Genomic DNA, 15,085 nt, shown 5'->3' with positions numbered 1-15,085 from the left:
ATTTATATCTTGGTGGATTAAAAAGAAATTTAATTGCAACTTAGATAGAATTGGAAACTGAAAATACAATTTAATAAAAAAATGTATCTAATCGGAATTTTTATTAAGTTTTATAGATATATCTACCTGTGCCAACAAAGTGAAAGTTCCATAATCGCAATGAGCACTACAACGAGCCAATCCTGGCGCTGGTGCACCAAGAGGAGGATAGTAAAGAAGACGAAGGGTCGACTCGTTACCAGGTCCCAGCATGCGCGAATGCTTCGACAGCAGGAAATCAGGGGATTGCTCTAGGCCCACGGCCAGAGCCTACAAGGCATAGATCACATACATTGGCCCCTATTTTTATTTTATAGTACCTAATGACGGCTGTAAAGCAACCGAAGAAACCAATCGTGTTAGTTTGCCTGCGGGATAGATTGGTTTGTAGGGTTACTCACAGTTAAAGCAACTCACTTTTGTTAAACTATCTGTCCATAAAGGCTTCCGGATCGTTATGAACAAACATCAATGGAGAAAGAGAAAGAAATATATTTAGAAGCGTTTTAAATATTTGTGCAACGCTGTGTAGTTTAATATTATGAAAGGAAGAGATTATAGCTGTGAACGAATCTATTCAATGTAATTCTATTAATTCTTTGCTCCAGAAAAGTTTGAATTAAAATGTTCGAGTTTTTTAAGAAGCAGCTTAACGTGAGATCCAGATTTTTTACGTCTAATAAGAAGTAATAATATAAAAAATGCTCAACTAGTAGAAATTAATAACACAAAGGGCTGGATCTTGCGTCAACCTTTAGAAATTGCTCTTATAAATTAGAAGACAACTAAAATCTATTTTGTATGTTCATATGTAACAGAAAAATTTGACATTACAGTTAAAAGCATTGCCGATAGTTGCTTGAAGTCACGAGCAAGTTCGTCGACCGCCGATTTAAAACCAGGTACTTCCTCGTCCGGAAGAGGTCCTTCGCGTCCGGTCACATTGAAAACATGTCGAGCTTCTTTCTCATCGGTGTATCTATGAATATAAACCACAAAAAAAATATTAACAAGTTTAAATAAAAATTCTCTTATAATAAATTCAGTTTCAAATAAACTATACTTTGATGGTCCTGGTTTCACGTATCCGTAGTTGCTCTCATTGCGTTCGTACTTGGTTCGCACTTCCTCTGGGAGTTCGCAGAATGCATCGAAAGCTCTGTAAGCTGCTTTCATCTGTAAATAATACATTATTATTACAATAGTAATTATCAAAACTCTATGTAAGCCTAGTATTATGAGATTATTTTATAAATTTTCCAAGATTAAAAAGACCTTTTAATGAATTTTTCAAGATCAAAGATTTTTTTATGAATTAGCGACATGTGATTTCATGAGAAGTACATATATAAATTCAAATGGTTAATGATCCAAATATAAAAACACCCGAGAGTAGCAACACCTCATTGAGTGAAACATTATGTAATTAATGTCTGAGTTCGGTATCAGGAACCTTCCAAGGTAACATTCGTGAGATATCGACGAAACCGGTGACGACAAAGTCATCACATTGATGCGTGTCATTTCAGTTATCACGAGCTTCTGATTAAATAACTTACGAAATTGTGTAAAAACCTGTCTCATCGACTGTGAATATACTCAATACTAGGAATGATAAAAAAGTATGTGAAATATATAAGAATATTGCAAAATTTAATAGGCACAGAAAAAAGTAAGAATAATATTCCAAAGAAAAATGACTTTTTGACTTAACATGCCTAGCGATCTTCAACGAAATCATTGACAAAAAGTTCCGATAGGTTCAGTGGAACAATGAGGAGGGTTACATAATTCGTTGTATTAATTGGTTGCATTAATGCCATCATTCGTGTTTTATGATTATTTAAAATTCCTTGAAGAATAATGTAGATGTAGATAATATATTTCAATGGCACTATGAGTCAATTTGAATAAGCAATTTACCAAAACTTTAATCGATGACATCGGCTGAAGAAATTAAACAAAAATTTTTTCAATCTGAAAAAAGTTATGATTATTTAAAAAATGAAAAATCTAGGATAATTTTTTTATAGAAATTTATAATGTACATATTTTATTTGAAAGTTGAAGGAATATTAGTAGAAACGTCGTTGTATTTAAAAGAAACAGCATAAATGTGTTTTTATGTAATCTCCATGTGACCTTTTGACACGCTATTTTAAATTCTACATGTGAAATAGAAGCAATGCCACATGTCTTGCAACACGTACTTTTTACATACTCTGCTTTATATTATTACTTAAATAAACGCTTAGCACTATGGAAAAATCCAACAAATTTCATAAAAATAGTGCGACAGTAAGACAGTTGTAAATTGCAAAATCAAGTCTGCAAGATGCGCCTCGATCCCTGGGAGTATCTCTGAGTTCACAAAATATTTTCTAAGCTTCTCGATTACCAAAATAAGCTTGTACGCGCGTTTCTCAAACTGAATTATTTTGGAAGATTATATCGTTCAACTTATCTATAACAAAATAAAATTTTGCAGTGGAGAAATATTTTGAAGTTGGATCTACATATATTAAATAATTAATTGTGTGGTGGCCGTTAAGAAACATGTAAAATATTCATGTTTGGTTTTTATGCTTCTTTTTGCAGGAATCGTTTTTATTGCTTATTATTTCCTGTAAATGACCAAAGATGTGAACTTTACTTACAATTAGTCATCTAAGTTGCTTGGAATCTATTACTGATCGTGAAATAAAATAGACGTTGGAAATAATTTAAGATTTTTGCAACGAAATACAAAATTATAATAAAAGATTTTAATTACAAACCTAACAATCAAGCGTCAAGTTAAAATAAAATATAATTTTCTAAAGGTGAACAAGCTTTCAAATTAGTTATATATTACTTATTATATGTATATTCTATAATGATAATATAACATATAATAAAGTAAATAATAAAATCCATAATATTATATATAAACTTTAGTAGAAAATTTGTTCTAATATAAAACAAAAATACTTACATAGCATCGAAAAGCCAGGATAGTAGCTTGTTTTACTTAAACAAAATTAATAAATTTTTCATGGCTTCATTAATAAAAATAATGAAAGCTTTTATGGTAAAATTATTCTTTACAAACGTCATATGTGTTGATATTTTTATATATCTTAAGTCTTGAATCTATAAACATTAGTGGCTAAAATAATCGACTAAACTAAACTAAATGCCCTCAGTAAATTCAAGGCAAATCATAGACCATCTGCGTACTATTTTTCTACGCTCCTGTTCCACAAGAAGATCGCTTTATTCAATTAGTAACATTGATTGCCACAGAATTCTTCCATCGATCGAATACGTTGTTTACCATGAGAGTAGACTGGAATAGACCAGGCATGCTGGCCAGTAAACAATCTATTTCACATTGTAAATGGGTTGCAACTATCTAATCGAATCAACAACTGCCACATGAACCAACATGTGCCTAATTTAGGTTGAGCAATTACTCGAGAGATTCTAAGGCATCGTACAGATGCTTGTTTTCGCTTGTCTTCCCCCTTTCCTAACCTCATCGCTCGTATTCCTCTCACCAATAATTTTTAATTCGATTCCAGCCGAGGTAATTAAAACCGACAGTTTGTTTGAACCAATTGAGATGTGTATGTGGCTGATAATGAAATATTGTGACGTCATTGCGAAGGACCGTCGAAAAGTAACATGGAATTTTTTCAGGAGGGAGCGTGTTTGGTTAACTGGCTAAGTTTGTATTTAGACGGAATTTCAGAATGACCGAACTAATATTATTATATAGCGAAATTTTACAGGTCATAAATTACCATTGCACAGTGATAAGAATAGTTTGGTAACAAAGCAAAATTAAAAAAAATTATAAATTTTTTAGACATACAAATTTCAAAATTGCGATATCTTTAGACACAAGGATTTGAAGATTTAGGAATTTGAAAATTAATAAATTTTAAATTTTGCGAGTTTCGCATTTTGAATATAATGTAAATTTTACAAATTAAGAGTTAGTTTATTATCCATTTCATTAGTCGATTGTGAAACGACAAATTTAATTATGTAAAAAGGCCTTTGTGTCATGTATGTAAAATAAAGAAATCAGGTATACATATCAATGAAGATATTCAGAATTTTAAAGATACATATCTCCCTCGATAACTGACCAGTTAAGGTACCGATTCATGGTCAGTTAGCGAAGCACTACTGTAACAGATGGCGCGGTGAAATTTGTGAAATAGTGAATGCCTTCGTGTTATCTATTATCGATGTGTAATGTATCTTTTACGCAATGTCTGATAAGAAATTAAGGTGCGACCAATAGGGAATTTCCTATATTACAAATGTAATCATCCAATTAGTTGGTTTTCCTTTTCCTTCTTTAGAAAAATGTCTGTCAAATGTGGATATGATTCTGCCTTTTAGTTTGTAGTTGATATTTTCCTTAAAATAGAAAAAATGTTAAAGTGATATCGATGCACATACAATGCGCATGTGCAGCAGGCGATTATATTGTTTAGGTCTTTAGGGTAATTTATAGGGAAAATAGTCAAGAACTAACGCAGTGAGAAAATGAAGTTTGAGAAAGTCTTTCAAAGAGAATATAACAAATAATTTTGATAGTAAAATTTTAATGAAAGTAACAAAAATAATACAAAATGTAATAGATGAAACATTTGTTTTGTAAAGCGTATCTTTCCGGCTTGTTTTTCAATTGTCTGGTCTAAGATTGGGGTTAGGTATCTTGTTGGATATGTATAATTGTTTCCTGATAATTAAGAGAAATCAAATCATTGAATTTGTTCGAACGAACTAGTTATATACCAATAATTAATTAATTTTCTAAATACCTCCCTTACTTCATGCTAAGCTATCAATCACCATAATTAATGCTAAACCGCTTAGATGGAATTTATCAAGCATGCGAAAGAAATTTGTTTATTCATTATGGAAGAACCCATAATACGGTACGATACAGGCGCTGAATATTTTTTCTTCGAGTCTATTCTAATATTCATTGTAAAATTTCCTCGGACTTGTTTTTTTTTTTTTCTAATATTTCAACTCTCGTGGCAAAAAAAGGGGGGGGGGGGGGAGGAGATATAAAAATGTTTGAGTTTACAAATATTTTTAAATTCTTCAATCATCATATGCGAATTTTTTAATTTTCCAATTTTTACACCTTCAAATTTCGAAATTTTCAATTTGAGAATTCAACAATTTCAATCCTTAATTTTAGTTTTCCGATCGTAAGTTTTCAAATTTTGCTTATTTAGGCAAATGTTCCTTTTTTTTCGTAACAATTCCAAAACTCCAAATTGTCAATTATACCGGATGTTCATTCCCATTCAGTTGCAAGTCACCGGCAAAGTATAATAGTACGCGTACGAGCCAAATGAATTGATACATTGTATGGGTGGACGTAGCGTAAAGATAAACGATAAATACGTTCGCGTATTTATAGTAGATCACGCGCGAATTATCTCGTGAAATTGTAACGAACCGGTCATGATAACGGGCTTCTTCTTTGATACGAGGTCTCACCAACTTCGGCAAGGTCATCGCGTAAAACCCACTTATTACATTATCTTCGAACCCTTGAAAATTTGTCATGACGTATCATCGTAACGAGGGCATTAAGAAATCTCCGTTGACATAATCTTACGACTGATCAACAATTATATACAAATTATTATTTATTATTATTTACAAATCGAAGCTGCGATATCTTATACTAAAATATATTATATTTTATTAAAAAAAAAAAAGAAAAAAGAATACAATGTCACCCATAAATATTAGGATATTGTCCGATATTTTTCATTACAATAAATCCCTTTATGTAAGCTTTGTGTACTTGCAATCTAACATTTTTCAAAATTTGTATCTTTTAATTATTTTATTATAAAAAATGTTACTTCATTCACATCATACGTGTCTTATAATAAAAGATACTAAATAAAGCTATTAATTGTAATATTAAAAATGTCCGAATGCGTATCATTCATTTTTATTATTCGTTTCTTATATCGTAAAAAGTGTTATCATTTTCAATGATAAACCAACGAAAAGTTTGCGCGTTAAGGGGTAAAATTTCTTTTTTTTTCGCTGCAACCTTGCGAATTTTATACCTATTTCCCTTGACGTGGATTTCGCCGTACTTCGCCTTGACTCCTTTAATTCTGGTTCCATGCGAGATAGTAATTTTGTAAGTCAACCGAGGACGCGAGTTTTGTTACAAGGTAAGGTCTCATCGTGCGTGTAATATGATGGAACGCGTGGCCATCAAAAATACTTCTCCCCATTTAACAAGCTTACACTTTTGCAACTGGATATATTCTCTCTTTTTTTTTTTTTTTTTTTTTTTTAATAATTCATGGTTAATTAAATCAGTATAAAATTACAGCCTTCCTTCCTCATAATCTTTAATGGAGAAATTTGAGAATTCCAATTAACAAAGCGGGTGAAATTTAAGGTGAATTAACGATTCGAGCAACTGGAGGTGGGAAAATGTTTGTTTTACAGAATTTAAGCGGGTGACATCGAAGCTGGGGTAGGGGCTCTGGTTATTGAACCGAGTCAAATACTCGAAATTCGAGTCGGCCACTCCTTTTACTAAAACGAATCGTATGCTTGAAACGTGAGTAGACGCTTGGAACTTGATTATTTGTATAGTACTTTGCGATAATAAGTAATTCGATTGCTTAACTACTGTAACGTATGTATTTATTCATTCAGAGTTCAATTATAACTAAACTTGAATATAAACGTTGAAAACATACATTTAAAAATATAGTAAAATCAAGATATAGTATCTCGTGTCATATGTTATTCTTGACAAATTTCAGGAATAAAATTAAGATACTAGGAATCTAGAGCACAGAGATTCAGTATGACAAAATTAAAAACTGAGCGATAATTTAATCTTTACATTAAATATATTATTAAATTTTGTACATTTAGTATGTTAACATCAGAGAAGTTTATAAGAACAGACTTATATCTCTTTTCTGTAATACGTAAGTGTTCATACGTAGATACATGTATAAATAATTAAAAATTATTCAACATATAAATATTTAAAAATACGTATTCCATTCAACCAAGCTTGAACTATCATAAAACTTTCAATAAACACGTTCAACAGGATTTCGAATTTTATTTTTTCAAATATTCCCATCATTCAACTTGTTAACACTTTTGTGACGCGTATAATCACGCGAGTGCCCGGATACGTGTACCTAATGTTCGAAACGCTGCTCGATCCAACGATTACGATGTAGAACGAGTATCGATGGAAATGCGTACCTTGCATTCTGGAATGCCGTGGTTGACGAGCAAGGCCAGTCCTTTCTCGGACAGCGCCCTTAGCAGCTTCGAAGCTACTTGCTTCACGACACCCTTCTGAGGACATCTCTCAGTCCCTGGAACAAGAAAACGAAAAAAAGTGAGAGAAGCAGAAAGACAAAAACATGGGGGACAGTAGAACAGATCATAAATACCAGGGATTTCCATATATGTTGAATTTTTGTCAAGTTGATCGTCGAGTGCTACTTTAAGTGTACTCAAACTCTCGAGCGTTGCGTGGTTTCGATTAGATTGGGATCGCAATTAAATCGTAGGAAAGTCAAACGTCATATTAATCGAAAATTTTAGATTCGAATCGATCTCGATTCGTTAGCAAACTGAAGCACAGAATTTTTTGGATTAATTTAAATCGCTTAAGCAAATATCGAATCTTTTAATCGCTCAAGTTATCTAAAAATCGAACTTTATGAACCATTCGACTCGCCTCAGCACACGATCTAATTGATCAAAAAATTCAATCTTTCTACTTTGATCCACGTTATTTCTATTTTCTTTATCTACCGGAGATTTCCAAAATTTAAATATTAAATATAATCGCAATTAAATCGTAGGAAAGTCAAACGTCATATTAATCGAAAATTTTAGATTCGAATCGATCTCGATTCGTTAGCAAACTGAAGCACAGAATTTTTCGGATTAATTTAAATCGCTTAAGCAAATATCGAATCTTTTAATCGCTCAAGTTATCTAAAAATCGAACTTTGTGAACCATTCGAATTGCCCAAGAATCGGATTCTTGAGCCACTCGACTCGCCTCAGCGCACGATCTAATTGATCAAAAAATTCAATCTTTTTACTTTGATCCACGTTATTTCTATTTTCTTTATCTACCGGAGATTTCCAAAATTCAAATATTAGATACAATCAAATATAAATATATTATAATCGATTTATAGCCAAAGCCCAATTTCTTTCTTCGTATCTACAGCAGCTCGTTTCGCTATTTAACCTTGCGATAATACTATGAAGTATCTTCTTCGCCCCCCTAGACGCGTGTATCGATTATTTTTTTCATTCACGGATTGACGCTCATTGATAGACACGCGGTTATCGGCGCGCGGAATGCAAAAAGATGAGGACGCTTTTCTTCTTCGGTGAACCACGCTGACGAAGAGCGATGGATTGACGTTAAGTGATGAGTTTCATCTTTTTCTGATACGAGGTCACGTTCGCGAGACAAGACCGTTCCTTTGACAAATCGTTATATTTTTGCTTTGTGAAGCTCGTAAAAGAATCAGTGAATGGGGGACACGGCGAGTCTTTTAGGTCTCGGCCAGATATTTTCAAATGTTACGCACAATTTTTGTGTACATGAACTCAACGTTCCTTCAAATTCGTACGATTTTTACGACTTTCTGTCTTTGATTTACGCAACTTTCTCAAGCATTTCGAAATTTTTACGGTTTCTTAAACATCGTTAACACTGGAAATTTTTGTAAACCCAAATACTTCGCAATAGTTTTGATTTAATTCGTGTCGTTCTTTCTTACATCTTCGTCCAGAATTTCAAAGATATCGATGCACCGCGTTCTGTTTTTTTTTTTTTTTTTTTCGTACATTTCTTACCTTTTCTTTCTAGTTTTCTTTCATTCTTTTCGTTCGCACATCCATTTCAATGCAATTTACGTATGTTGTTTGTTTATCAAAACACAATACGCGCACAATGTATCTTGTGGAAATGCATTTCCTGAAATCTCTTTTATTGATGCGTTTTACTCTGATTGTTTAACGCGTGTTAAAACACGAAACTCGAGACACATCACGAAATCGTTCGATAAGGAGTTTGTTACACGTTTATTCTCCGATGAAGTTATAAATTCTTCAATGTTGTTTAAAACGTGTATTTAGTATTTAATCGAGAACGCGTGACTTTCAACAGCAAGGGTGATTTGAACCTCGAACGATAGTTACGATAATTGTTTCGTGACAATTATTTATAGAAATCAAGTTCTTGGACGATAAGTGCGACGTATTACGTTCGCGAGTGAATCGATCAGTCGAAAACGTGAGGATAATGTGATTTCAATGTTTCGAGCATGAAACCACTTCCTCAAGCTATTTTTGACAGTAAGGAAAGACTGGCACTGCACAATCTAAAATTTCACTCGTATACGTTCGTGCCTTTTTATATCGTTATTATTTTTTTATGAATATCTGAAACTTTTAGCAGTTTACTTCTAATTCTTTATCTAATATTTTCTATTTTCTTTGCGTCAATATAATAAAAGGATATTTCGAGGAATTTTTGAAACTATTTTCCATTTCTCAATTATACAGGCAGATGCATTTTAAAATTAAGATAAATTTATTTACATCGTCTTACCTCATCATTATCTATCTACGTTCTTCTAAAAATATGTTTCATTCTATTTTCAATCAATTTAAAATTATTACTCAAAACCAAACTTTGCACAAGATAATCGACATTCTCTCTTCAATCTCGGAGTAATGAACAAGATAATGCGTAACTAATTCCACATATGCGTCAATTTTGTTATCTGCAAGTTATCATAAGGGATAATTTGAAATAAAATCTGATTTCAATATCTCGGCATTTCAACAAATAATAGACTTTTTTTTTTTTTTTAATATTTATTAAAATTACAATCAATTCTCGCGTTGAGAATTTTCAGTAATTTTTCTGGCGTGGCGCAGTAACACGGCTAATTATTTCTGATAAGTTAATACTTATTATAGATAAGTATAAATAATAGACTTAATGGTAAGATGAGCTTTTCCGGCTGTTGTTAATTAAGAAGGTCGAAAAAAAAAAAAATTGCGAAATTGTGCGATTCGAAGCAAAAACCTTCGTTCGTGTCGTGCCACGCTCTCATTTTTCGCCAGATGCCGATAAGAAACGTTATCGCGATTCACGCACGATGCGCTCGCCGACAGATCTTGTTTCAACGCCACGTGGCGACGACGATTGCTTTCTCGGTGCTTCTTCGCTCGTGAGAACGTGATTTCACTTCGCGACACGAGAGATCTCGTTAAAATCCACGATACGGACACGTTTCCCCTTACACCGAGGTGTATATAGTATACATAAACACGTTTTTCCTTCTTTTAACTTAATACGAGACATTAGGTGTCGAAACCTGCAATCCGGCTCGCTTGATTTTGCATTGGGCAGGCGATCGTGTTTGAAATTGTCAGCCATTTGATATCTTATTCTTATTTATCGCTTGACGATTGATATCTTTTGATCTACAGAACTTATGTGAGAGTAAATTATATATGTATATGAATTAATGAATTTTATAATACTAATACAGGATGTGCACCGAATAACACGTAAGCGGATATGAAATGTTTGATTGTGAAAAAATAAGCGGAAAATTATGACAAAGTACTGAAGGCGAATTCAAGGTAGTTGCGTTTATAGCACGCTCTATAGACGCAGAAATGCCGAACTCGCGTCGTCTTGGCGATTGTATACGAATACCTGAAAATATCAAGCGTCACATTCGTGAAACGTCGGGGCCCGTTAAGCCCAGAACACCGTACGGAAGAGGGCATCAAATTTATGATACCCTCAAGTGTTGACGCTTTCTCTTTTCTCAGTCGAGGGTGACGGAGGCTGGGTGGCTGTCCCAGATGTCTTCTTACAACATATGAAATGAAATCTTTTTAGGCTTCGTTTCTCAGAAAGTCGAGAAAATGGAAAATTTGTCAGGTATACTGGAATTTGGCTAATTACCGACTCAGTATGAATAAACGATCAGCGGGAGGCTATTCTACGTGGAAAAATAAGTAATAAAAATAAGTAAATTGTAAAAATAAGTAATAAAATTTCCGCTTAAGCCTTAAGGCATTCATCTTCAAGAAGATAGAGGGTCTGAACATGTTTAGTTAACGGGGTATTCTGGTCTAGAAATTCGAAAAAATCGAAAATTTTTTTTTCATGTTTCCAAAGTTTAGACATTCAAGAATATGCCCTTAAAAGGATTTTTGCAAAATTTCAATTATTTTATGAGTTACAGCCATTTTTGTGACGCGGCATCTGCTCCGGTCCGACCGGGACCAATGTGCAATAAACGGTAGACGCTGTCCGAGTACCTACGTCTCAAAACTTTTTTTTTTATTATTATTATTTATTAAAATTACAATCAATTCTCGCGTTGAGAATTTTCAGTAATTTTTCTGGCGTGGCGCAGTAACATGGCTAATTATTTATAATAAGTTAATACTTGTTATAGATAAGTATAATTTGTACGTAAGTATTGTAAATAAATAGATGTTACTTAATTTAAATAACTAGCTGAATCTGTCGTTTAGGTCTAGCGGGTGGTGTCTCAAAACTTTAAACGTGTTTTTCTCGAAACTACTTTTTCCGAGTTGGCGTGCACGATATCTCAAGTTCTAACGAACCGATTTATTTTAAATTTGGTCTGAATATTCCTTATATACTCGTCTATCGTCCGGACCACGCTCAGCTCAAAATCTTTAATATTACTATTTTTTTAAACGTTCGGAATTGTCCAAAAAACGTGCGAAATAAGAAATTTTTTTCAAACGGCCGTAATTTTGTGAAAAAATGTTGTATTGACTTTTCCAAGATTCAGACGATAGCGGCATCCATACTAATTAAGAATCCGTTCGCATTTTTTATTTCGGATGACCAGAAGGGTTGATATCGTGCACGCCACGACACCCCATTTTCTTGGCAGCACCCACTTTGCCAGCTCGTAACTTTTTAAATATTGAGTTTTTTTTTCCAGTGAATTTTTTACGTAATCTCGAAATATCAATAAACAAATGCTAAAAAGAAGGATAGTAAAAATATTTTTTGTTTCGCTTGTACAGAGCTTCAAAAATCGCCCGAAATTCATGCCTCTAGACCAGAATAGCCCCTTAAGAATAGGTCTAGTATACGCGTGTAATAAATATGCAAATTTATTTTTCGCAGAAACAAAGTCTAGCCTGGAAAAATTTCGTTCTACATTTTCATTCTCACACGTAGAATAACGTCCTGTCGATTACTTATTCTTGTCCAGTCCGGAATCAGCCACGTTCGAGTATTACTTGATAAGTTTTTGAACTCGATTTTCTCGAAAACGAAGCCTCATATAAAAAAGTGTTATTCTATATTTTCTTTCTGTTATTTCATAAAAAATCACTTCATGCCTGCACGCGTGACTCGATCGCAGCCTGTATACTATATAACATCTAAGATTTCCTTTTCTTTTGTAAGATCTATGAAAGCTATACAACTTAAACAATAATTATACAAAATCTAAAACGGTGTCTATGTATTTATATATTCAATAAATACTATTTTCCAATTTTATATGTATTATTACGTATTATACATTTTTATATTATTTATTGCTTTTAAAAAAATTCATTTTAAATATATCATTGTAACACCACTTTGAAATGCTTCGAAACACTGATATTGCAGTAACAATGTGCAGGAAAAGGTTGGCCTTGTGAAACTTTCATCAATGCAATTTGTTCATGGTGCAAGACACATAATTATCTTCGAGGACGCAAACTTTCTCTGCTTTTTATTGTCTTCGTTTTATCGGTCCTCCAATATTTTTAGTTTTAGACGTTATAATCTAAACTTCTAGTAATTTTATTTAGAATATCAATGAGACCTTATGATAAAAATACGTTAAAAATATATTAAATATATCACCTTGACACGTTAATTAATCCTTTCGCGTTTACGAGCCATGTATCACTCTCGTCGCGTTTCTTTTCATTAGAACGCACCTACAGCTTCGCATGAATTATGACGTATCGTGGAATATGTACATTTCGCCCAATGATTCGTTCGCAAATGCTAAAGCGATAGAACGTTGGGTTGCATAAATTAATTCTTATTTTTGATATCTTCTATAAAGATGTTTAATATACAATACATTATGCATAAATATCATCATCCATAAATGCGTCAGATTTAGAGGAACTTATAAGGGAAATTATATGCCTGTTTTGCGGACTTAAGAGCGGCGTTCGACAGGCTAAGCGGAGAGAAACTGGAGGAGAAGATGAGGAAAATGGGGATTAGCGAAAAACTAATCCGAAGGATTAGAGAAATATACGAAGAAACAAGGAATGTAGTGAGAGTCAAAAACCACAACACAAGAGAATTTTGGACCGTGAGGGAAGTCAGACAAGGGTGTCCATTGAGCCCGACGTTATTCGATATATACGTTTCTCAACGCGAGAATTGATTGTAATTTTAATAAATAAAAAAAAAAAAAAAAAAAAATACGTGGCAGGTCTGGAAGAAGAACTACGGAAAGGACAAGCTGGGGGCATAGTGATAGGAGAAAGAAAAGTGCGGTCATTAACATATGCAGAGGATATTGTGCTGATGGCGGACAGAGAAGAGGAGCTAAAAGAAATGTTAAAGAGACTCAAAAAATTTTTAAAGGAAGCCCAATTAGAGGAAAGACCAAAACAGTAGTCTTTGAAAAAAGAGGGAGCAAAAGGAGGCAAAGAAGATGGAAGTGGGGAGAGCAAGAATTAGAAGAGGTTGACGAGATAAGATACCTAGGGTATATACTGCAGAAAAACGGAAGTGATGAGAAGCACATACAAGATAGGAAAAAACAATTGCAATGAAGAAAACATGGAGCGTGGGAGAAAGAATATTCAAATAGGGCTACAAAAGGAGAATGAAGATGTTTGGAGAGGTATGGGGCTGGAACATGGAAGAAGGACTGGACAGAGTTCAAAGGAGATATGTGAAATGGATATTAGGCTTAGACATGACAACACCAAATTATATACTGATAGAGGAATGCAAATTAATAGAAATGAGAGAAAAACATTAAAAACAGCAGCAAGGTACGAAGAGAAAGCCCTAGAATCAAAAAAGGAATTAGTAAAGGAGTGTATAAAGGAAAGAGAGAGAGAGAGAGAATGGGGGAATGACCAGGAAGGGGAAAGAGCAAGAAAGAGAAAGAAGGGACAAGAAGAGGTGAGAAAAGGAGGGGCGCAGATAGAAACAGGAGAGGAGCAAGAAAGGATGACAGCAGACCAAATTATAGAAGAAAGAAGAAAGAGAGAAACAGAAGAGAGGGGGACAAGGATAAGGAAATCCAAGTATAATACACACTACAGAAACATAGCCAAAGAAAAATTACCAAAGTACTTAGAAGGGAGGATGAAGTGGAAGGACAGAAGAATACTGGCAAGGTTCAGATGCGGAGACGAGACCAAAGCAAGGGAATACTGGAAAGAAGAGGGGGAACAAGGATGCAGACTATGCAGAAGGAAAGAAGAAGGCCTAAGACATGTAATAGAAGAATGTGAAATAACGGGAGGACCAAAGGACATAGGAAAAACGCTAAGCGAGACTGGAGAAGGTTTAGCAGAACTGAAAGCAATAATAGAGAGGAGAAGGGGAAAAGACAAGAAGGAGGCACAGCAAGGAGGCTGAAGACCAAAGTTGCAATAGTTTTTAGTCATTAGTTGCTAATTTATAGTTCCTAATTTTTAGTTTTTAGAGGTAGAATAAGCAAGGTAGTGCAATAGAATAGAGTGGAAAAGAGGGGAGGTAGACATATAAGAAGAGAAATAGACATAAAGAGATGTAAAATAATAAATAATAAATAATAAATAATAAATAATAAATAATAAATAGAGGAACTTGTAAACTAAATTTTGTCGTGAAAAGATTACGGATGTAAATAAAATTCAATGTGGAAATTGCAGGAATTAACGATATCTCAACATTGTGAATTTGAAG

General features: G+C 33.5%; 1 protein-coding gene and 1 long non-coding RNA gene across 3 annotated transcripts in view; one reads left to right on the top strand and one right to left on the bottom strand.

Annotated features, from left to right (window-relative positions):
* The window catches only part of LOC126872009 (uncharacterized), a 40,126-nt gene that overhangs the window by 795 nt on the left and 24,246 nt on the right, over positions 1-15,085 (bottom strand). Inside the window, exons 5-8 of one of the 2 annotated variants that reach the window (XM_050631467.1) lie at positions 7,318-7,433; positions 1,103-1,215; positions 874-1,018; positions 127-309 (exon numbers count right to left, since the gene is read on the bottom strand). In XM_050631467.1, the coding sequence (XP_050487424.1) occupies positions 127-309; positions 874-1,018; positions 1,103-1,215; positions 7,318-7,433 (557 nt within the window). Of the gene's footprint in view, positions 1-126; positions 310-873; positions 1,019-1,102; positions 1,216-1,962; positions 2,881-7,317; positions 7,434-15,085 lie in introns of those variants that run through there. The other variant, XM_050631468.1, reaches the window with a different exon arrangement.
* LOC126872028 (uncharacterized) lies at positions 3,259-4,123 on the top strand. The gene is made up of 2 exons (XR_007691813.1): positions 3,259-3,607; positions 3,721-4,123. It is a non-coding gene; the product is annotated as an uncharacterized LOC126872028 (long non-coding RNA).

The sequence above is a fragment of the Bombus huntii genome, chromosome 12, assembly GCF_024542735.1.
Source record: "Bombus huntii isolate Logan2020A chromosome 12, iyBomHunt1.1, whole genome shotgun sequence".
Classification (NCBI taxonomy): domain Eukaryota; kingdom Metazoa; phylum Arthropoda; class Insecta; order Hymenoptera; family Apidae; genus Bombus; species Bombus huntii.
Note: the sequence above shows the minus strand (reverse complement) of the source record. Positions and strands in the feature narration are given on the sequence as shown.